Raw genomic sequence first — 24,746 nt, forward strand, 5'->3', positions numbered from 1 at the left:
TGCGGCTCGGAGACGAAAAGGGAGACGAAAAGGGAGGGAGAAAGGAGGGGCCTTCGGGCAAAGCCGGAAGCGCTCGGGAAACTTCGGAGGCGGCTTTTAAAACCTCGCTCTCCGGAGCAGAACAAGAGGCGAGGAGGAGGCGGTGGCTGTTCTCCGCGATGCTGACCGACAGCTTGGTGGAGGAGTTCGAGATCCGCGAGGATGAGCCTTGGTACGACCAGCAGGACCTGCAGCAAGGTGAGCCGGGAAGGAGGGAGGGAAGGAGGGAGGAAGAGGGCATCACCTGCAGCCGCGTCCCCCATTGTCTTCTCTCGGGCGCCTCCTTTCCTTTCTTCTCTACCTCGTTCCTTTCTTTTTCCCACCCCGTCCCTTCTTTCTTTTCTTTCTTTTCTTCCTTTTCTCATAACCCTTCTTTTCCTTTCTTTGTTTCTTTTCCTTCCTTTCCTTTCCTCATAACCCTCTCCTCGTTTCCTTTCCTTTTTCCCTTCCCTTGCTGCTTCCCTTTCTTTCCTCTCCCCATTACTTCTTTCCTTTCCTCTTTCCTCACCTCCTTTCCTACCTTTCTTTCTCTCTTACCTTATTTCTTTACCTTTCCTCATTACCTTTCTTTCCTCTCCCCGTTACTTCTTTCTCTCATTTCCTTTCTTAGCCTTCTTTCCTTTCCCCATTACTTCCTTTCTTTATTTCTTTTCCTTCCTTCGTTCCTTGCCTTTCTTTTCCTCATTTCCTTTCCTTCCTTCCTTCCTTCCCTCTCATAGAATCATAGAATCAAAGAGTTGGAAGAGACCTCATGGGCCATCCAGTCCAACCCCCTGCCAAGAAGCAGGAATATTGCATTCAAATCACCCCTGACAGATGGCCATCCAGCCTCTGTTTAAAAGCTTCCAAAGAAGGAGCCTCCACCACACTCCGGCGCAGAGAGTTCCACTGCTGAACGGCTCTCACAGTCAGGAAGTTCTTCCTAATGTTCAGATGGAATCTCCTCTCTGGTAGTTTGAAGCTATTGTTCTGCGTCCTAGTTTCCAAGGAAGCAGTAAACAAGCTTGCTCCCTCCTCCCTGTGGCTTCCTCTCACATATTTATACATGGCTATCATATCTCCTCTCAGCCTTCTCTTCTTCAGGCTAAACATGCCCAGTTCCCTAAGCCGCTCCTCATAGGGCTTGTTCTCCAGACCCTTGATCATTTTAGTCACCCTCTTCTGGACACATTCCTCCTCTTCCCATTACTTCTTTCCGTCCCTCATTTCTTCCCTCCCTTCCCTCCCTCCTTCCTTATCTTTCCTCGTTATCTTTCTTTCCTCTCCTCATTACTTCTTTCCTTTCCTCATCCCTTCCTCCCTCCTCTTCTTTCCTTTCTTCCTTACATTTCCTTCCTTTCACCATTACTTCTTTCCTTTCCTTACCCCTTTCATTCCTTACTTTTCCTTCTTACCATTCTTTCCTCTCCTCATTACTTCTTTCCTTTCCTCTTTCCTTACCTCCTTTCTTCCTTTCCTCATTTCTTTCTTTCTTTCGTCTTACCTTATTTCTTTACCTTTCCTCATTACCTTTCTTTCTTCTCCCCGTTATTTCTTTCACTCATTTCCTTTCTTAGCCTTCTTTCCTTCCTTCCTTCTTTTCTTCATAAATTTATTCTCTTTTTTTCCTTTCCTCATTATTACTTTCCTTTCCTTCCTTAGTTCCTTGCCTTTCTTTTCCTCATTTCCTTTCCTTCCTTACCTTTCCTCCATGCCTTACTTTCCTCTTCCCATTACTTCTTTCCGTCCCTCTTTTCTTTCCTCCCTTCCCTCCCTCCTCCCTTATCTTTCCTCATTATCTTTCTTTCCTCTCCTCATTACTTCCTTCCTTTCCTCATCCCTCCCTCCCTCCCCTTCTTTCCTTTCTTCCTTACATTTCCTTCTTTTCACCATTACTTCTTTCCTTTCTTCTTTCCTTCCTTCCTTTCCTTACCCCTTTCATTCCTTACTTTTCCTCCTTACCATTCCTTCCTCTCCTCATTACTTCTTTCCTTACCTCCTTTCTTTTCTTCCTTCCTTTCTTACTTTCTTTCTTTCATCTTACCTTCCTTCCTTACCTTTCCTCATTACCTTTCTTTCCTCTTCCCCTTATTTCTTTCTCTCATTTCCTTTCTTTGCCTCTTTTCCTTCCTTTCTTTTCTTCCTTCCTTTCCACATTTCATTTTACTGTTTTCTATTCTTCTTTCCTTTCCCCATTACTTCTTTCCTTCCTTCGTTCCTTCCCTTTCTTTCTTCCTTTCTTCCTTATCTTTCCTCATTATCTTTCTTTTTTCTCCCCATTACTTCTTTCCTTTCTTCATTTCCCTTCCTCCTTTCCTTTCATTACCTTCTTTCCTTCCTTCCTTTCCTCATATCCTTTCCTTACCTCTTTTCCTTCCATACTTTCCCTCCTTACTGTTCTTTCCTCTCCCCATTACTCCTTCCCTTCCTTTCCTCATTTCCTTCCTTTCTTCCCTTCCTTTCCTTTTGTAATTTCCCTTCCTTTCCGTTCCTTTCTTTCTTCTCATTACTTATTTCCTATCCTCTTTCCTTTCCTTATCTCCTTTCCTTTTTCCTTTCTTTCCTGGTTACCTTTCTTTCCTCTCCACATTACTTCTTTCCTTGCCTCATTTCCTTTCTTTACCATCCTTCCTTCCTTCCTTCTTTCCTCCCTCCCTCCCTGTTCTTTACTCTCCCCTTTACTGCTTTCCTTTCCTGCTTTCCTTTCATTTCCTTTCTTTCTTTTCTTCCTTCCTTCAATCCTTTCTTTTCTTCCTTACCTTTCCTCATTACCTTTCTTTCCTTTCCCCATTACTTCTTTGTCTCCTTATTTCCTTTCCTTACCTCTTTCCTTTCCTTCCTTCCCTCGTTTCCCTTCTTTCTTTTCTTCCCTCCATTCTTTCCTTTCCTCATTTCCTTTCTTTCTTTTCCTTCCTTCCTTCCTTTCTATTCTTTTCTTCCATCACTTCTTTCCCTTCCTCTTTTCCTCGCTTCCCCTCTCTCTTTTGCCCTTTGCCTTCTCCTCAAGATGTTTCCATCCGCCCTTCTCTTTCCACACACAACAGACCTTCCGACCTTTCACACAGAAGTCTATCTCAAGATAAAAGCAGGATAACAATAAATACATCAGAGGAATATAAATATATCAGTGTATCCCTGCATCTGGTTTGTCTCCCTCTCCATCCTTCCAGCCTTTCGTTAAATGTATACCCTGCCCATATGTCCTACACATAAGCTGTATGTCAGCTGGGTTGTTGTGAGTTTTCTGGGCTGCATGCCCACGTTCCAGAAGCATTCTCTCCTGACATTTCACCTGCAACTATGGCAGGCATCCTCAGAAGTTGTGAGGTCTGTTGGAAACTAGGAAAGTGTATATCTGTGGAATGTCTGTTTGATGCAAGTGTGAATGTTGCAATTGGCCACCTTGATTAGCATTGAATGGCCTTGCAGTTTCAAGGCCTGGCTGCTTGTGAGATCTGAGGATGCCTGCCATAGATGCAGGCAAAACGTCAGGAGAGAATGCTTCTGGAACATGGCTATGTAGCCTGGAAAACTCACAACAACCCAGCGATTCCAGTCACAAAAGCTGTCGACAATATATCTAAGCTCTCCCCACTTCAACTTAACTGATGGCTACAACCCTTTATTTGAATGCTGCTTTTAAATGCAATAATGGTCACACTTCCACTTTAAGAATTCGTTTACCATCAATACAAACCTCTTCCTGATTTAGTTCTCTTCATTACGCTATACACCTGTGCCTTGAATACGTCTCCTCCTCATCCCGTCATTTCTCCCACTTGCTAGGCTCATTTTGAGCTTCTCTTTTTCGTCTTTTGAGTGTCTCCCCAGGCCTTTCTCCTCTTCGCCCCTTCACATTCATATTTCCATAATTAGTCCTTGACTCTGCCTCTTTGCTTGGATTTTTCTACCCCAAAGTCCGCTCTAGGGAAATTATCAACTAATGCGTTGGGGAAGTGCTCTACTTCCGATAGTAATTTAAACACTTAGCAGCTATTTATACCTCACAAAGTGGCTCCTGGCATAATTTGAAAGCACATTTGAAGGGCTACAGTAGGCATGGGCAAACTTCAACCCTCCAGGTGTTTTGGACTTCAACTCCCACAATTCCTAGCAGCGTTAGGCCCTTTCCTCCCCCCCCCCCAGCCACTTAAGAATGTTGAGGCTGGCCAATCAGAAACCATATGCAAAGTAGTGGGTCGAGATAGCTCATGCAAGGGCCAACTTGGGCCCTGCAGATGTTTTGGACTCCAACTCCCACAATTCCTAACAGCTTCAGGCCCTTTCCCCCTCAGTCACTTAAGAATGTTGAGGCTGGCCAATCAGAAACCATATGCGAATTAGTAGGTCGAGATAACTCATGCAAGGGCCAACTTGGGCCCTGCAGGTGTTTTGGACTCCAACTCCCACAATTCCTAACAGCCTCAGGTCCTTACCCTTTCCCCCTCAGCCACTTAAGAATGTTGAGGCTGGCCAATCAGAAACCATATGCAAATTAGCAGGTCGAGATAACTAATGCAAGGGCCAACTTGGGCCCTGCAGGTGTTTTGGACTCCAACTCCCACAATTCCTAACAGCCTCAGGTCCTTTCCCTTTCCCCCTCAGCCACTTAAGAATGTTGAGCGTGGCCAATCAGAAACCATATGCGAATTAGTAGGTCGAGCTAGCTCATGCAAGGGCCAACTTGGGCCCTGCAGATGTTTTGGACTCCAACTCCCACAATTCCTAACAGCTTCAGGCCCTTTCCCCCTCAGTCACTTAAGAATGTTGAGGCTGGCCAATCAGAAACCATATGCGAATTAGTAGGTCGAGATAACTCATGCAAGGGCCAACTTGGGCCCTGCAGGTGTTTTGGACTCCAACTCCCACAATTCCTAACAGCCTCAGGTCCTTACCCTTTCCCCCTCAGCCACTTAATAATGTTGAGGCTGGCCAATCAGAAACCATATGCAAATTAGCAGGTCGAGATAACTAATGCAAGGGCCAACTTGGGCCCTGCAGGTGTTTTGGACTCCAACTCCCACAATTCCTAACAGCCTCAGGTCCTTTCCCTTTCCCCCTCAGCCACTTAAGAATGTTGAGCGTGGCCAATCAGAAACCATATGCGAATTAGTAGGTCGAGCTAGCTCATGCAAGGGTCAACTTGGGCCTTGCAGGTATTTTGGACTCCAACTCCCACAATTCCTAACAGCCTCAGGTCCTTTCCTTTTCTCCCTCAGCCGCTTAAGCACAGTAGCTTTTTGCACACAGCAGCCTTCACACTGGAACTTCCTCTCACACTGAGGCGCTCTCATACTGAGGCCTGCTAACATTGATGACCACCTGACACTGAGGCAAACTAACACTGATAGTCTCGTAGAGCCTCTTCTCACACCAATGTTACATAGGATCTTCACACAGTAGGTTTTTTTTTTTTTTGCCCCAGTCCTATATATCCATCTTTCCTTTCTCCCCTCCTCAATGCATTCGTCCCCAGCTAATCTCTGGTTTTATCTTTCTCATTCACAAAAAATTACTTCAATAAAATTATTAAAACACAGTAGCTTTTTACACACAGCAGCCTTCACACTGGAGCTTCCTCTCACACTGAGGCATTCTCATACTGAGGCCTGCTAACACTGACAACTACCTCACACTGAAGCCTTCTCATGCTGAGGTAAACTAACACTGAGGCCTACTCTAACACACTGAGGCCCTAATCCCATAGAGGACTACTAAGCTACAGGCACACCTGCTTAATATTGAACTGCAGCTTTTGCTGAGACATTGCATCCATTTAACCCTTTCAGTGCTTGACTCACGTTTTTGCAATTAAAAATACCTAGTTAATTTTTAATATTTCTGACATATTTATCTGCTGAAAAGAAGATATACTAAATTGCTGGTGGTAGTTTTCTACCCACATTTAAAACGACAGCTCCCATGATTCCATAGCATTGAGTCGTGGCAGTCAAAGTGGTATCAAAACTACATTATTAGCCTTTTCACACTAGAGAATTAATCCACTTTACATCAGGTTCCTGTTCTCCTGCAGAATTCTGGGGTTTGTAGTTTAGGGAGGAGCCTTTAGCAGCCTCACTAAACTACAAACCCCAGAATTCTGCAGGAGGCAGAAATCGGATTTAAAGCTGATTCATTCTGTAGTGCAATGAAGTCTTTAGTGTTGATGCTCTGTGATCCTTGTACCATATGAGCACCCTTGAGACTGGTGCTGTTGAAGTTCTGAAGAAACATCAATGATTGTTGGGTTGCTGTGAGTTTTCTAGGCTGTCAGGCCATGTTCCAGAAGCATTCTCTTCTGACATTTCTCCCACATCTATGGCAGGCATCCTCAGAGGTTGTGAAGTCTGTTGGAAACTAGGCAAGTGGGGTTTATATATCTGAATAATGTCCAGGGTGGGAGAATGAACTTTTGTCTGTTTGAGGGAAGTGTGAATGCTGCAATTGGCCACCTTGATTAGCACTGAATAGCCTTGCAGCTTCAAAGCCTGGCTGCTTTCTGTCTGGGGGAATACTTTGTTGGGAGGCTTTAGCTGGCCCTGATTATTTCCTGTCTGGAATTCCCCTGTTTTCTGAGTGTTGACTCAAGAACAAGAGGGATGCTCTCACCTCTGCAAGAGTCTACTGTATACCATGGAGCTGTGGACAAGTCTACATAGGGACCCCCAAATGCAGCAGCATTGCCCAGACATAAATTAAGGAACACAAAAGGCACTGCAGACTAATTCAACCAGAGAAATCAGCCATAGAAGAGCACCTGATGAACCAACCTGGACACAGCATATTATTTGACAACACAGAAATGCTGGACTACTCTAACAACTACCGTGTCAGACTACACAGAAAAGCTATCGAAATCTACAAGCATGTGGACAAATTCAACAGAAAGGAGGAAAGCATGAAAATGAACAAAATCTGGCTACCAGTATTAAAAAACTCTAAAATCAGGAAAGTAAATAAAGAGCAACAGTCAAAAAACAGGGGAATTCCAGACAAGAATCGATCAGGGTCAGCTAACACCTCCCAACAAAGTACTCCCCCATGCAGCAGGCAGCCAGGCTTTGAAGCTGCAAGGCCATTCAATGCTAATCAAGGTGGCTATTTGCAATATTCTCCCACCCTGGACATTATTCCACAGATATATAAAGCTCACTTGCCTAGTTTCCAACAGACCTCACAACCTCTGAGGATGCCTGCCATAGAAGTGGGTGAAACATCAGGAGAGCATGCTTCTGGTACATGGCCAGACTGCCCGGAAAACTCACTGCAACCCATTGTACATTTGAATCCCTAGAGCTGTGAGATTACAAATCCAGTTTATGATCTAATAACTAATGAACGGAATGCCAGCCCCTGTCTATACATCTACATATAAAAGTGTGTCAACCAGGCATAGGCAAGCCACCATGTCAGACTACACAGAGAAGCCATTGAAATCCACAAGCATGTGGACAATTGCAACAAAAAAAGAGGAAACTATGAAAATGAACAAAAATCTGGCTACCAGTATTTTAAAAAGTCTAAAAATCAGGACAGTAAATAAAAAGCAACACTTAAAAAAAAGAGGAATTCCAGATAGGAGACAATCAAGGCCAGCTAACACCTTCCAACAAAGGATTCCTCCAGACAGGAAGCAGCCAGACTTTGAAGCTGCAAGGAAAGTTCCACTGCTGAACAGCTCTCCCATCAATCCATTGGTGCCAGGATCATGGCTGCTGCTGAATGCTGTATGCAAAGAAAACCATTGAGGGTATGAGGTCTGGAGGAGGGCATGGAGGCTTAGAGGCAGAGAAACAGAGTCTCTTTCTCATCATCGCAAATGCAGCTAATCCAATACAGCGCAGCTCTGTGCTTGTCACCCTTGAGAACCAAGAATTAGACTTTGCCTTACACCGTAAGTTGGAGGTTACAGGGCACCACCTTATCAGGAAAGCCTTGTACTTGTTCACCTTTGGATGTTGAACAGTAGCTCCACCTGTTCAGATTTGTACCTATTAACATAACATTTATTTCCCACTAGAGGTGATATATAATACTTCTTGTTCATTAGGATTATGTCTTTACAGCCTGTAAATTAAACTACTTTAAGTAGTTATGTATATGGAAAGTGGGACACCTTTTTCAAAAGGTATCTAGGACTTGCCTTATAATCTGCCCTCATTTCCTAGCAATTTGAAGGTTTTGGATCATGCAGATCCGAGAGAGAGATTTTTACAGCCAGAGCACCCATTCTCTAAACCAGGCAAGGGCGAACTCCTGTCCTCCAGGCGTTTTGGACTTCAACTCCCATAATTCCTAACAGCCTGTAGACTACTTCAACCAGAGAAGTCAGTCATAGCAGAAAATCTGGTGAACCAACCTGGACACAAAATATTATTTGACAACACAGAAATTCTGGATCACTCTCACAACCCCCATGTCAGACTACACAGAGAAAGCATTGAAATCCATAAGCACGTGGACAATTTCAGCAGAAAAGAGGAAAACATAAAAATGAACAAAATCTGGCTGCCAGTATTTAAAAATCTCTGGAATCAGGACGGTAAATAAAGAAGAACACTCAGAAAACAGGGGAATTCCAGACAGGAAACAGTCAGGGCCAGCTAACACCTCCCAACAAAGATTCCCCCCCCCCAGGAAGGAAGCAGCCATGCTTTGAAGCTGCAGTGCCATTCAATGCTATGACATGGATATGCTTACGATACTGTTTTAAGGCTTTGTATGGTTTTTATATTTGTATACTGTATGTTATTGTTTTTAACAGAATTTTAGGATTGTTTTACTTGTTATAATTGTTGAGGTATCAAATTGTAGTTGTGAACCGCTCCAAGTCGCCTCTGGGCTGAGAGGTGCGGTATATAAACATGGAAAATAAATAACGCTAATCAAGGTGGCCAATTGCAGCATTCACACTTGCCTTAAGCATTTAAAGGCCTTGCAGCTTCAAAGCCTGGCTGGCTGCTACCTGGGGAAAATCTTTTGTTGGGAGGTGTTAGCTAGCGCTGATTGATTCTTGTCTGGAATTCCCCTGCTTTTTGAGTGTTGCTTTTTATTTACTGTCTTGATTTTACTTCAAGGCCATTAAATGTGAATCAAGGTGGCTATTTGCAACATTCACACTTGCCTCAAGCAGACAAGAGTCCTTTCTCCCACCCTGGACATTCCACCTCACTTGCCTACTTTTCAACAGACCTCACAACCTCTGTGGATGCCTGCTATAGATGTGGGCGAAACATCAGGAGAGAATGCTTCTGGAACATGGCCATACAGCCCGGAAAACTCACAGCAACCAATGCACATTTCCCCCTTTTCAATAGGTATTGACCATTCTGCAGGGAGTGTAAGACAACCTCAATCCATGGACGGTTTTACCGAACCCAGCAACATTACTATAGCATGCACCTTTTTAATTTATTCATTTATGTATTTACTGTATTTGTATATCGCCTTTCCCAGCCTTTTGGTGACTCAAGGCAGTTTACAGGCAGCAAATCAATGCACAATATCAAGATGCAATAGAAACATTAAAATATAATATAACACCACAACAGAAACAATAAAAACCAACATCATTAGCAACTCCTTGTTAAAACATTGTCCAGTTTCATTGTCTAGTCATTCCATTTTCTATGTCAGTTACTCTGCATTTGTAAATGCTTGCTCAAACAACCATGTCTTAACTCCTCCAAAATGTTAAAAGGGGGGGAGCCGATCTGATATCCCTAGGGAGGGCGTTCCATAGCCAAGGGGCCACCACTGAGAAGGCCCTGTCTCTCGTCTCTGCCAATCGTACTTGTGATGAAGGCAGGATCGAGAGCAGGGCCTCCCCAGACGATCTTAAGGTCCTAGATGGTTCATAAGGGGAGATGCATTTGGACAGGTAAATTGGGCCAGAACCTTTTCTTCTGAGAATTGATCCACATCGTCCCTTCATATTCAGTGGTTTCAGTATCTTGCAAAAGCCCATGAGGATCTTCAGTCCATCCATCAGAGTCTTAAGGAGGGAGAGAGTAATATGACTACATTTTCCAGCAAAAGCTTGGGCGAGTTGTAACTTATTCTGCAAAAGGTTGTGGACCTTGGAGATCCTGGATTGTTTGTGTTCTTATCCTTGAAACATGCCACTGATGTCAACAATCTTATGAGCTATCACAGTATGCTGAGATGCTTATTAAGATATATATGTGTCGGACAGAGATAACTGGGTGTTTTGACTTTTATTTTTCTATTGTCACCAAGATGTCGGGATTTCTCACTTAGTCTTATATTGCAGATCAGTCTGTGTCCTGCGTTGCCTTGCAAAATCCAGACATAATAATTATAACAATCAGGGACTGAGCTACTTTCCCACTTATCTGCTAAAAAAATAATGCAATGTGCTGAGTAAACATTGGCCTTAATACCACAGATTTAACCTTTGTGAAGAATTTCAAGGTGTATAGTAGTTTACATGAAGACATGTGTTTAGCATATTAAATCAGGCATGGGCAAACTTGGGCCCTCCAGGTGTTTTGGACTTCAACTCCCATCATTCCTAACAGCCTCAGGCCCTTTCCTTTTCCCCCTCAGCCGCTTAAGCGGCTGAGGGGGAAAAGGAAGGGGCCTGAGGGTGTTAGGAATGGTGGGAGTTGGAGTCCAAACACCTGGAGGGCCCAAGTTTGCCCATACCTATGCTCATGGCTGGGAATGCCCTTGAGCTTGATATAATAGTGCGACAAGTTTTAATTTTGCCATCGTTTAATGAACTTCTGAGCATGCAAGTTTCAGAACGTGTCTACTCTGTGCCCAAGAGCACTTGCACACACACTTTATATCAACAGAAGTTGGTTTGTTTAAAAATAGCTTGCATTTTCTGGTTTGACGCCAGCACTTGGGTCTACACCAAACTTTTGTAAAGGAACAGCATCAAAAACACAAGAAACCTGGTCCATCAGACTAGCAGAGCTGAACCAAATACGTCCCCTTAAAAACTAATTTCGTTTGGCAAAAAATCCAACAACTTTTGAAATACTTACTTTGCTGCGAGAATATAATGGATCAGTCTTTTCCTGCTTTTGATGTCATGTGTTGGAATAGATAGTTTCAAAATCACCCCTTCCGTGGCTCAGTTGTAAACAAACATCAGGAAGTACATCCTACTCCCAAGAAGAAAATGAGGGAACATCTAGACTCTAACTTGTTTCTCTAAAAAGCTACAGAAGTGTAATTAGTTTTGTTTCTCCTTCGTTTTGAAAGGCGCGTTGGAAATACAGTAGAGTCTCGCTTATCCGACCTTCGCTTATCCGACATTCTGTCTTATCCTACACTCCCCTTTCCCTCCAGCATTTCCCCTTCAATTAATGGAGTGTTCCCAAACTCTCTCAATTTCCAATAGGTGAAAAAGTCAATATAAGGAAGGGGGAAAAGAGGCAGGTCCAGAAGTGGAAGCATCCTCCCTCCTTCCCTCTGATTTCCATGCTCCTCTTCCATACCCGGGCACTTCCTGCTGGAACTCTCTAGACCTGAGGCATTGCCTTGCCTTAACTCTTTGAGTCCCTGCTGTTAGTATTTTAGGTGTCTAGTGCTGCGTCGGACGGTAGTAGACACCGTATTAGCCGACATTTTTGTCTATCCGACATTCTGTTAGCCTGTTTATGTCGGATAAGCGAGATTCTACTGTAATATGGTAGCCATGGCATTGGGTAAAATGGTCACTTCTAATTTCAGATCTCCATCTTGCTGCTGAGCTTGGAAAGACGCTGTTGGACCGGAACACTGAGCTGGAAACATCTCTGCAGCAGATGTATTCGACAAATCAAGAGCAGTTGCAGGAAATAGAGGTAACAATTCCACATTGTCACATAAGAGTGGCTATAGCATTCTGTTTGTTTTTCTCATGCAGAGCTATGACCGAGATCAGTTATATGGTCTGCCACAATATCACTCAATGTCATAGAATCAAAGAGTTGGAAGAGACCTCATGGGCCATCCAGTCCAACCCCCTGCCAAGAAGCAGGAATATTGCATTCAAATCACCCCTGACAGATGGCCATCCAGCCTCTGTCCTTATTAGAGTCGCTATCACCTTCTCTCACATCTACAGTCTAGGGTTACTCCTAATAAAATAGTTCTTAAAATTGCAATCTAACACAGGGATAATATTCTGAACATTTGAAATTTCTATATCAGTGTTTAAAAAGTACTACTCTTAAAGTTGATATTGATGTGAATAATTTCTCACTATCCCATGTTGTTGTTTTAACATGGAGATTTTCAATTCTGATAATGTTGCTCTTTTTATAATAATAATAATAATAATAATAATACTTTATTTATACCCTGCCACCATCTCCCCAAGGGGACTCGGGGCGGCTTACATGAGGCCAAGCCCAGCAGTATAACAATGCAAATGTACAGCATAAGAATACAACAGTAAAATATTGCAAATAAAATACAAGAAACATTATAAATAAACACATCAGACAATATAAAATCACAATATTTGAACACAGAGAATTAATCATAGTGGATAGGGCCGGTTGCAAGGATTAAAAGTTTAAAAACACTGGGTGAGAGATGTGTACAATTTCTCTCTATTCCATGCTGTTGTTTTTACATGGAGGTATTCAATGCTGACGGTGTTGTTTTTTTATGTACATTAACTTGTGAATTATAAGAAGTCTCAGAAATGTGAAGGAAGGAGTAAAAATATGCAAAATGAATACGGCATTATATGTATCTTCTTGGGCGAGTGGGCTTATTTACAAAGGGCCCTCCTTATAAATGTACAGCAGAGTAACTTATTAGCAGCAGCATGACCCAGCACCAAAAGTGATAAAAAGAGCAAAAACACACAGACCAATGTTATCTCTCTCATAGGAGGCTTCTCTTTGAAGTAAAATAATATAGTTGCATTATTTACAAGAACAAGGTTTCTATAACACAAACAAGTTCCTTCTTTGCTACCACATTGGGCTTCTTATGTAGATAAACAGCTTCGCTCTCACAGAGCCTCTTCTCACACTGATGTTACACAGGAGCTTCACACAGTAGCTTTTTTTTTTTTTTTTGCCCCAGTTCTATATATCTTTCCCCCCTCCCCAATGCGTTCGTCCCCACCTTATCCCCTCTGGTTTTATCTTTCTCTTTCACAAAAAATGACTTCAATAAAAGTTATTATTAAAACACAGTAGCTTTTTACACACAGCAGCCTTCACACTGGAGCTTCCTCTCACACTGAGGCGTTCTCAAACTGAGGCCTGCTAACACTGACAACTACCTCACACTGAAGCAAACTAACACTGAGGCCTACTAACACATGGAGGCCTTTCTCCTACAGAGGGCTACTTTTGATGGCTACTAAACTAAAGGAACATCTGCTTATCATTGCACCCATTTAATCCTTTCAGCGCTTGACTCACATTTTTGTAATTAAAAATACCTAGTTAATTTTTAATATTTCTGACATATATCTCTGCTGAAAAGAAGATATACTGAATTGCTGGTGGTAGTTTTCTACTCCCATTTATAATATTTTTGGCTTAAGATTTTTGTGCCTACGAGGCAAGGTTGCACTAAGTATGGAATAAAACTCCAGACCACCTATGTCTCAGCTCTTTGCTCTCATCCACATGCTCAGCATTCAATGGGGACTGAGAGGTTCAAATGGAGAAAATCAATCTATGTCAGGCCTTCCAGGTGTTTTAGACTTCAACTCCCATAATTCCTAACAGCCTACCAGCTTCGTTATGTTAGTAGGCCTCAGTGTTAGTTTGCCTCAGTGGGAGAACACCTTAGTGTGAGGCAGTCCTCAGTGTTAGCAGGCATCAGTATGAGAATGCCTCAGTGTGAGAGGAAGCTCCAGGGTGAAGGCTGCTGTTAGGAATGGTGGGAGTTGAAGTCCAAAACACCTAGAGGGCTCAAGTTTGCCCATGCCTGATCTATGTTGTACTAGTTCTACTCCTCCTTTACTGCATTCTGGAGCTTCTTAATTTGAACTCCTCAGTATGGGTTCTATCTGGTAATATATGTTTGCATAAGTTCCTTTCTACTACCAAATAGGATGTTCTGCCCCACAACTCTGTGTGTTTTATGAGTTCCATTTAAACTCCCTGCTCCTATTTTATCTCAACATAGTCTGTTAATTGTTTTTATTTGGAATATGTGGCCCGCCCATTGTCATCTTTATTGTGATTGTATCTATTGGTATTTTATTTTATTATTACTACTACTATTATAATTTTAATGTCATTTTGAGAATGTTGTTGTTGTCTGATGTATATGCATTGATTTTATTGCTGTATTATGTTGTCCGGGCTTGGCCCCATGTAAGCCACACCGAGTCCCCATCGGGGAGATGGTGGCGGGGTAGAAATAAAGTTTATAATAATAATAATAATAATAATAATAATAATCATCATCATCATCATCATCATCTTCTTATAATAATAATAATAATAATAATAATAATAATAATAATAAGATTACTACTACTACTACTACTAGGAAATACTTTGTTATAATGATGTGTTCTACTTGTTTTCAACATAGTAGAAAATACTAACTTGCTTCAGGTGACACTCGTGTTCTGGCTAATGCTGCCCTTGACTAATCTCCATGTTGTGCATAGTCTGGCTATAAATGGCAACAGGTAAACAGTGCCTAATTGATGTGCATAGGGTGAAGGTTGTGAGCAATTGCTCTAGATCAAGTGGTAATCCCGATTTATGCTTCTAAAAAATGTAAGCCTACCAATCTTTTTTTAATGAAGTGAACAGCCAAGTGCAGAAGATTTGATTACATAATCAATAGGCTACTTACAGGAGTTGGGACTCCGAAACCTCTTAGCGATCTAAAAAGATTTGCAGATTGAACCGTTCTGGCAAAACCAGAGCTGGGCGTTCGGAGATTGTAACTGGGTTTGTGCAACCTGATCCTCTGGAAATATTCTAAATCGACCTGTTTCACCCTGCAATGGAGAGACTCGGGGAGTTGGAGCGTCTTTCTTTCTCCCCTCCTTGGAGCGTGAGATTAAGTAGTGTGAAGTGGAAATAGAAATCCAAGGTTTGACACTAAGATGCCTCTTGCAAAGCCGCTTAAAGCTAATGGTTTAGTGCTCTTTATGCAGGAGACCTCTTATCCAAGGCTTTCCGAAAGCAGTTTTCACAACTATAAACAACCTGTTGTGTTTCTTGAATAAAGAAGATTACATTTCATACAGATTTAAGCAAAACAGGAACACCCTGGCTGAGATTAAATAACCTGTAAATTCTCTCCAAGGGGAGAGAGCAGGAATATTTCATCAGCACGGACAGATCAGCCATAGGGTGCCTTCTTACTTCATATAGATTGTTTCTATAACAGTGTTTCTCAACCTTCCTAATGCTGCGACCCCTTAATACAATTCCTCGTGTTGTGGTGACCCCCAACCGTAACATTATTTTCGTTGCTACTTCATAACTGTAACTTTGCTACTGTTATGAGCCTATTCACTGGACCAAATATGGCACAAAAACCCAATACGCCCAAATTTGAATACTGGTGGGGTTGAGGGGGATTGATTTTGCCATTTGGGAGTTGTAGTCCCTGGGATTTATAGTTCACCTACAATCAAAAGCTTTCTGAACTCCACCAACGATGGAATTGAATCAAACTTGGTACACAGTTCTCCCATGACTGATGGAAAATACTGGAAGGGTTTGGTGGACATTGACCTTGAGTTTGGGAGTTGTAGTTCACCTACATCCAGAGAGCACTGTGGACTCAAACAATGATAGATCTGGACCAAACTTGGCACAAATACTCAAAATGCCCACACATGACGACTTGGGAAAATAGACCTTGATATTTGAGAGTTGTTGTTGCTGGGATTTATAGTTCACCTACAATCAAAGAGCATTCTGAACCTCACCAACGATAGAATTGGGCCAAATTTCCCACACAGAACCTCCATGCTTTGAAGGGACTTGTTTACATGAGCCTCGCTCCCACCTTGCATGCTCTCCCTCTCCCACACGTGCACATCGCGCTGCCATGCGTTGAGCACACATGCTCTCCCCTCCCCACTTGGTCTCAGAAATAGCCCTCCCCTTGGCTGAGAGGCCGGCCAATCACAGTGGAGGAGGGCTTTTGGTGGGAGGATTTGCCATCTGTTTCCAAAAAGGAAGAGAAGGGTCAGAGGGAGAGATCTTCAGCCTTCTCTGCCAAAGGGCTTCCTAAGACCATCAGAAATAAGTTTGCTAGTGGTCTTTGGCGACCCCTCTGAAACCCCCTTGCGACCCCCAGGTTGAGAAACGCTGTTCTACAATATGAAGCGCCCATGTTTCTTGTGGAAATAAATACTTGCTCAGCATTATTTCAGGCACATCCAAAAGGCATCTTTTAGATTGAATCTCTCAATTATTTTATTTACAGTGTGGTTCTCAATGCAACACAGAGGAGATGTGGAAAGAGATCATGCTTGGGAACATATAGTCTGGTGCCTCCTTGGCCATGTAGAAATATAATAATAATAATAATAATAATAATAATAATAATAATAATAATAATAATAGATTAAAGATCGAACTGCAAAGACTCTGGCACAAGCCAGTAAAGGTGGTCCCAATGGTGATCGGCACACTGGGTGCAGTGCCTAAAGACCTTGGCCTGCACTTAAACACAATTGGTGCTGACAAAATTACCATCTGCCAGCTGCAGAAGGCCACCTTACTGCACGCATTATTCGCTGATACATCACACAGTCCTAAACACTTGGGAAGTGTCCGATGTGTGATCCAATTCAACAGCCAGCAGAGTGTCTGCTGTGGACTCATCTTGTTGTGTTTCTAATAATAATAATAATAATAATAATAATAATAATAATAATACATTTTATTTACATTGCACCCTTCTCCTCTAGGGGACTCAGAGCGGATTATAGCATTTACATACATAGGCAAATATTCAATGCCTTTACAATCACATACAATGAGACAGATAAACATAAACAAAGGCAGATGCTTCTCCTTTCATTTCTGGTTTCTCGAGGCGGTGTTCATCTCTGGTTCTGGGGAGATGGTTTTTTTCTCCATTTTCAAGTTAAGGAGCCTTCGTTGTCATCTCTTGGTTGTGTGGTTGGAAAGATTGCTTGGAGTGTCTCTGACTTTTCCCACTGAAGTGGTACATATTTATCTACTCACATTTGCATGTTTTTAGAACTGCTAGGTTGGCATGAGCTGGATCTTACAGACAGGAGCTCACCCCTGTCTCGTGGATTCGAACTGCCAACCTTCAGGTCAGCAGTTTAGGGGCACAAGGGTTTAACTCAGGCATGGGCAAACTTAGTCCCTCTTGGTGTTTTGGACTCCCAACCGGCTGTTAGGAATTGTGGGAGCTGAAGTCCAAAACACCCAGAGGGCTGAAGTTGCCCATGCCTGGTTTAACCTATTGTGCCATTTCAGCCTCTTTGGACCCTGGTTCTGTTCTCCTTTCCGTTTGCTTTTAGTGTGGAAATAGTGTGCCTTTAGAGCTAAAACGGGAATATTCAACACATTTGCTTTTATGCAAGCCTGGGAGATTACTCTGCCATTATTGACCAGTGCAATGAAAGCAGCCGAAAAACTGACCCTTTGAACTGCTAGCTGAGTGCTAATCATAAACTATTTTTCAGTATCTTACAAAACAGGTGGAACTTCTGCGTCAGATGAATGATCAACATGCCAAAGTTTATGAGCAGCTTGATGTTACTGCCAGGGAACTAGAAGACGCTAATCAAAAACTAGTTGCCGATAGTAGAGGCGCACAGCAAAAGATAATAAGGTAATATTTTACTGCAGCACTTTATTTCCTGTCATTTATCAGCATACACTGCCTCTATATACAGTCAGAAGGAAAACTATGTAGAATATTTATTTTTATTTATTTACAGTATTTATATTTCACCCTGAAGGGGACTGAGGGCGGATCATAGAACACATATACGGCAAACATTCAGTGCTGTTATACACTGACCAGACAACTGTACATAGATAGAAGCATATATAGGATTTTCCCCATCTTCGGCGTCTTGGAGGCTTGTCCTCGGTTCTGGCCATGTGGGGTGCTGTCGCTCCATCTCTCCTACCAAAGAGTTTTGTTTGTAAACTTCCTCCTTGATTGAATCACTGGCATTTTCTGGAATTTCCTTATAGGTGCCTTAAATAAGTCCCTGCTTAAGCGGTACCTGTTTATCTGCTCAGATTGCTGTTTTCGAAACTGCTAGGTAGGCAGAAGCCGGGCTAAAGGCCAGGAGCTCACCTTGATCCGGACTTTGAACTGTCAACCTTTTGATTGGCAATATTTACTGCAGCTGGTGGTTAACCTGCTGTGCTATAGCCCGGCCCTCCTCTCCCTCTGTTATTTTGGGTCTTGTTCCATTTATTCCCCCATGTTGAACAAAACTTCAAGATCCCATGTTTATCTGAATGCAGGGTCTCCCAAATGCTGCAGAATGGGATTTTCTAAAAGAGAGGAATCCCTTTCCTGAAGTCAAAGGAGTTTAACCTCCTCCACATATGATTGCAGTGGTAAAGAAGGAGGCCTGAAGGGTCTCCCAGTCTTGTTTTGCAGGAGGAGTAAGATCCTGGGATCCCTGATTAGATAGATACCAAAATCAAGAACCTGAAACAAGCATTTCATGGAATCATAGAGTTGGAAGAGACTTCATGGGCCATCCAGTCCAACCCTCCTGCCAAGTGTGGCGAAATGTGAAATAAGCCACGTGTAGTTCACATTTGATCAGCCCACACGCTGTCTTGCCAGAGAAAGAAAATATGCCACGCAGATGAACAATAAAGAACAAGCATGTTACTCTTCGTAGCTCAGAACAATATATGTACAATGTGATCAGTTGCATCAACGCACATAATGTCCTTTTTTGAGAGATTTTAAATGGTCTTTCTTTGTCCATGTGGATAAACTCCTTCAGTAGTTCATGAAGTGAGAGCACACTCAAAACTCTGTCTCTCTCTGCTTCTTTCTTTCTCTCTCTCTAAATATCTGCATAGCTCAAGCCTGAACAAAAATGTAACAGTAACCAAAAGTCCTAGGCTCAGCTTGCTCTCCAGGAATTGCTTCATGCGTCTTATTTTACAGTTGACACACACAGAGACACACACACTGATTCCTTGCACACTCCAACACCTCGAAGCAGGAAAATCGCATTCAAAGAACCCCTGACAGATGGACATCCAGCCTCCAAAGAAGGAGCCTCCACCACACCCATATTTTCTTTTTTTCCAGCCTAACTGAGACAATTGAAAGCCTTCAAACACACATCGATGACCTCCAGAGGCAAGTGGAAGATATGAAGAATTCTGGGCAAGGTCTCGTGAGCCGGGAAAGGCCGGAGCAGCCAAGATCGGTTCACAGTTTCCCGTGTCTAAAGGAACTGTACGACCTTCGCAAGTAAGGCACAAGTTTATGCTAAAATTAGTTCTTTTCTGGAGGGGGAAAATAGCTGAAATGTCCCTTCCTGGCATGACTGAATTAGGAAAAGGGAAGAAGCATATGTAGACATTATAATATGTTAAGTGGGTAAAGAATATGAAGTCACAATGTTGAAGCTGTCCCTCATTAGATCACCTGTAGTTCTACTGGTAGATCAGGCCTGGACAAACTTGAGCCACCTTTCTAGGTGTTTTGGACTCCAACTCCCATCATTCCTAACAACCTCAGGTCCCTTCCTTTTCTCCCTCAGTACACTCCAAACTCTGTCTCTCTCTGCTTCTCTCTTTTTCTCTCTAAATACTTGCACAGCTCAAACAGTATCCAAAAGTCCCAGGCTTAGCCATATTCCCGGGCATTGCCTGACCAATCAGCTTAATGCATTTTACCTTACAGTTCACACACACATTAACTGATACCTTGCATGATCCAATACACATCGTGGGGGGTGGTGGTGGTGGGGATGCCAGCTAGGCTGTAGAGTCTATCAATTTTATAATGAACTATATTGATTGAGGAAAAGATGGATTAATGTATTTTCTTGGCTCTTTTGATATGTACCCAGGTATTTTGTTTACGATCATATCTTTGCGGAAAAAATTACTTCGATGGACAGCCAGCCGAGTCCTCTGGAGGAAGAGAACCAGAACCTGAAAAAGGCCGTTACGCTCTTGCAAGCTCAGCTGAATTTGGAAAAAGAGAAGCGGATGACCATAGAGGAAGAGTACAGCCTCATGTTCAAGGAGAATTGTGATCTCGAGCAGAGGCTGATGGATGTTGACCTGTACCGTGCCAGAGCCGAAGAGCTGGAGGTCGAAGTGGCAGAAATGAAGCAGATCTTTCAGTCCGAAAACACCTTTGTGAACGGGGTGGAAAAGCTCGTTCCGGAGTCCTTTTTCATTTCCTTTAAAGACTCTTTAGAAAGAGAGCTGAGCCCGAGCCCTTCCGAGGGGCTGCCTTTAACTCTTCCGGAACCGGACAAACGGGCTCTCAAGAGAAGCAGCAGCGAGACCCTCCTGGCCAGTGGCGCGGGTGGGGACCTCCTCAAAGGCCACGAAGAGACCTGTATTCGGCGGGCAGAAGCCGTGAAGCAAAGGGGCATCTCTCTGCTCAATGAGGTGGACGCACAGTACAATGCCCTGAAAGTCAAGTATGAAGAACTACTGAAGAAGTGTCAAATAGATGAAGAGTCTTTGAAACATAAGGCGGTGCAGACCTCAAAACAGTATTCCAAAGATGTAAGTGTGGGAAATGTTGTATTGGACACATGTACTAGAACGCCTGAGCCCACAAGTAGTTCGAGTAGTCCACCTGAATACAAACTGCTCTTTAAAGAAATCTTCAGCTGTATCAAGAAAACTAAACAGGAAATAGATGAACACCGGGCAAAATATAAATCTTTCCCTTCTCAGCCTTAACCCTTCCTTCCCTTCTACTCTTTCTGTCTTCCTTCCTCCCTTTCCTTTCCTTTCCCATCCTTCTTTTTCTTTCCTTCCTTTCTTCTTTCCTTCCTTTCCTTTCCTCTTTTTTCTTCCTTTCCCTTCCTTTCCTTTCCCTTCATTCCTTCCCCTTCCTTCTTTTCCTTTTCTTCCTTTCCTTTCCCTTCCTTCCCTTTTCCCTTCTTTTCCTTTCCTTTCTCTTCCTTCCATTCCTTTCTTCCTTTCCCTTCCTTCCTTTCCTTCCTTTTTTCCTTTTCCTTCCTTTTTTCCTTTCCCTTCTTTCCTTTCTTCCATCTTTTCCCTTCTTTTTTCCTTCCATCATCTCTCTGTCTCTCTCTGAATGTACATGTTCATATCACATTAGGAAACAACCATTCCTGAAATTGCCCTTTGATGTTTCATATGAAACACGAGGTTGCATGTATGTATTTTTCCAGGGTGTATGTAAGATATTTTGTTGTTGTTGTTAGAATGGCTTGAGTCCACTGGGGGAGAGTTGTGTCCATTGGAACACTTGATTCCACAATATTGAAACCCAAATTGCTCAGGGTCAGTTACTGGCACTGATTCCTTAGAAAACGTGGTGAGTTGTTTCAAATAACTGCAATGGTCAGTACACAGGAGATATGAGAGCCAACCGGTAGTTTGGAGCGTATAGAGCCGTCACTCTTGAAATCCTGGTTTAGATTGTCTGTGGTCACGTGTTGAAAAATAGAAACTCCTATTTAATGGCAATTCAGATACTAAGCATGACATGAACTAAGTTATTTCCAACACTAACACTATTTTTTATCTCAGATATAACGTTGGCACTGAATATTATGCGATTTCATAAGAAATACAATTTTAGAAGAGTAAACCATTCTGGACAGATCCATTGTTTGATTCCCCTAAACAGGCAGACGTTGTGTCTTCTACAAATCCAATCTTTTCTCTCTTAAGAGGAAAAAAAATTATATTCATAAGGAATTAAGAGTAAGGAACGGCCTGTTGATCAGTGTTCATCTTTAGACTTATATCTCTATTGAACGTTTCCCAGTATCATAAATTCAGAATTATTTTAGAAGGCGAGCAAATTGTCTCTAGGCCTCATTGGGATTTTGGATGCTCTTTTAATTTCAATGAAAGCATCCACAACAATGCTTCCTGCGAAGAGAGGCCACTGCTTTCTCCAGGTGTATCAATGTGAAATCAGTCCCAGTGAAAGGCCCTCCAAAATCTTACATTACTCCCTCAGTCTGAGTAAGATTGGAACTAAAAATCTGATAGTTGTATATAAAGTCCAGAAAATGTAAAAAAAGGCAAAGAGTATTATATACATTCTCCAATTTCACCACAAACTAACAACGAATTAGATGAGAATCATCTTTCAAACAGCTAATTTAACCCGTATCAGTATTGTTTCCTAAGTAATGATGTGTGAGCACAACCTGAGAAAACACTATTGCAGCCTTAGTCAGACGTAGCTTAAACCAGTAAGTATATCCCTCCTGTGCACTTGAATTGCCCTTGTTGTAGCAAAGGTTGTGTGTGTAAGCGCCTACGAGGTGCAATTGTTCTGTATGTAAATGAATTCTGGTGTAGGTATTGGAGGGGTGGATAGGAGTGCTTTGGCTGAAAGCAGGAGTGGGGCAAGCTATGGCTCTGTATATTGGACCATAGTTTCCACCAGCCATGACCAATGTGATGGGAGCTGCAATCCAGAAGCACTCGGGGCCAGAGATAGCCCACTCCTGACGGTGGACCCTGCACACAGTTCTAGTTTTGCTGCTAATGGGACACTTGATTGAAAGTACCTTTGGGTCATTTTTAATTGTTCAAAAATTGTATTTAATTGAAGCTGGGCAATGTTTCATATAAAGCCTTGAGAAGCTGTTTAAAAAAGGGAACAGATAGGTTTTAATATATACTATGTCTTGGCTGCAGAACGTGGGGGTGTAGTTTGAGAACCTCGTTGATGAACAATTGCTCGATCTTCAGCAGCTTTAGTGAGCAGCTCTGAGAAGTCTCCAATACAGCTCATAATGGAGCTAAAAAAAATTAGAAGGCGAAAACCAGTTATTCAGCATTTCAAAGGGTGATTTGCTATTCTGAACTCCCAACGAGGCTATGCCTATAGTGATGCATGATTGTTAATTTACTAGTTAGGAAAACAATGAGACTTGAACTCCCCCCCCCCCCCCAAATCAATGGTATCCGCAGCTTTAATTCAATTGCTGCTATCTGCAAACTTTTCTGCCTTATGTTCAGTGTAAAGTGGGGATTGTTTGTTCTGTTCTGTAGATGGGAGACTCATCCCAAACTGCTTATTTAAAGTTATTTAAAGTGTTGTTAAGCTATTGCAAATATTTTGTAAGAAGCAAATAAATCCCTTCAGCAACTAAGTTTGTGCTGCTAATGTTGTATATACACATACGAGCTGCTGTGGGCTTTCAAGATGTTTCTGATGTCTGATGACCCGAAGGTGGAAACCACACCTGAACTGACAGATGAATATGTTTTTCCTGTATCTAGCTTTTAGTCTTGACTCACATGACAAAAGACAAAGGTTTACCTCATATTGAGGCCTCTCTCAGACTGAGGCCTTTCTCTCACTAAGGCTCTCTAATTCTGGAGCCTTCTCATACTGAATGAAGCCTCTCAGACTGAGGCCTTTCTCTCACTGAGGCTAACTCTGGAGCCTTCTCATACTGAGGCCTCTCTCAGATTGAAGGCAACTAACACTGAGATGTACTAAGCTATAGATACACCTACTTGTATTGAACTGCAGCATTTGCTGAGTCATTGCATTCATTTAACCCTTTCAGTGCTTGACACGGAGCCCCCGGTGGCGCAGTGGGTTAAACCCCTGTGCCGGCAGGACTGAAGACTGACAGGTCACAGGTTAAAATTCAGGGAGAGGCAGATGAGCTCCCTCTATCAGCTCCAGCTTCTCATACGGGGACATGAGAGAAGCCTCCCACAAGGATGATAAAAACATCAAATCATCCGAGCATCCCCTGGGCAACGTCCTTGTAGACCGCCAATTCTCTCACACCAGAAGCAACTTGCAGTTTCTCAAGTCGCTCCTGACACGACAAAAAAAAGTGCTTAACACACAATTTTGTAATGAAAAGTACCTACTTAATTTTTAATATTTCTGGCAGCTGTCCCTTATAAAGGTTAACTACCAACTATTCCCTCCTTGTAACCATTTTGACGGTGACTGTACTGTTTATTTTGTACTATGATTCATTTTAAATACAGATTTTTATAGCAAGGGTGGAAATGATGACAGGAGGAAACAAGTGACGAAACATATGCTAGAGCAGAAGCCACTTATATTCTCAGTTGAAAGTCACAGAGGTCAGGACCATATCAGGTCAAACTGCTGGTGCACTGGGCCATCTCTGGGTGAGACAGGATTCCTTAAATCAGGTCTGGGCAAGCTTGGGCCCTCCATGTGTTTTGGACTTCAACTCCCACAATTCCTAGCAGCTTAAGCGGCTGAGGAGGAAAGGAAGGGGCCTGAGGCTGTTAGGAATTGTGGGATTTGAAGTCCAAAACACCTGGAGAGCCTATGTTTGTCCATGCCTGCTGTAAACTGATCATCTCAGCAGAGGTAGCACATAACACAATACAGCCCCCTTCATAACACAGCTGTTCTTTGCACCCACATCAAGTGCTAAACCTATACAATGCAAGAATTCTACCAAGTTGTGAAGCGAGTGGACGAGGATTTAACTCGTCGAAATACTGCTTATATAGTCAAAACGCAGTAGAAATATGGCAGCAAAGGGAGGGGAGATATTCTTTGAAGGACAAGGGGAAAATCTTGTGTAATGCCACTTTACAAGGCAGGGTCCC

At 42.6% G+C, this 24,746-nt stretch overlaps 1 protein-coding gene across 1 annotated transcript; it reads left to right on the plus strand.

Moving 5' to 3' along the window:
- Positions 1-40: 40 nt before the first annotated feature.
- LOC132782014 (cerebellar degeneration-related protein 2) lies at positions 41-23,284 on the plus strand. The gene is made up of 5 exons (XM_067473069.1): positions 41-237; positions 11,725-11,837; positions 17,648-17,796; positions 19,258-19,422; positions 20,027-23,284. The coding sequence occupies exons 1-5, from the start codon at positions 159-161 to the stop codon at positions 20,877-20,879; spliced, it is 1,359 nt and encodes a 452-aa protein (XP_067329170.1). The 5' UTR covers positions 41-158; the 3' UTR covers positions 20,880-23,284.
- Positions 23,285-24,746: the final 1,462 nt, after the last annotated feature.

The sequence above is a fragment of the Anolis sagrei genome, chromosome X, assembly GCF_037176765.1.
Source record: "Anolis sagrei isolate rAnoSag1 chromosome X, rAnoSag1.mat, whole genome shotgun sequence".
NCBI classification, from domain to species: Eukaryota; Metazoa; Chordata; class Lepidosauria; order Squamata; family Dactyloidae; genus Anolis; species Anolis sagrei.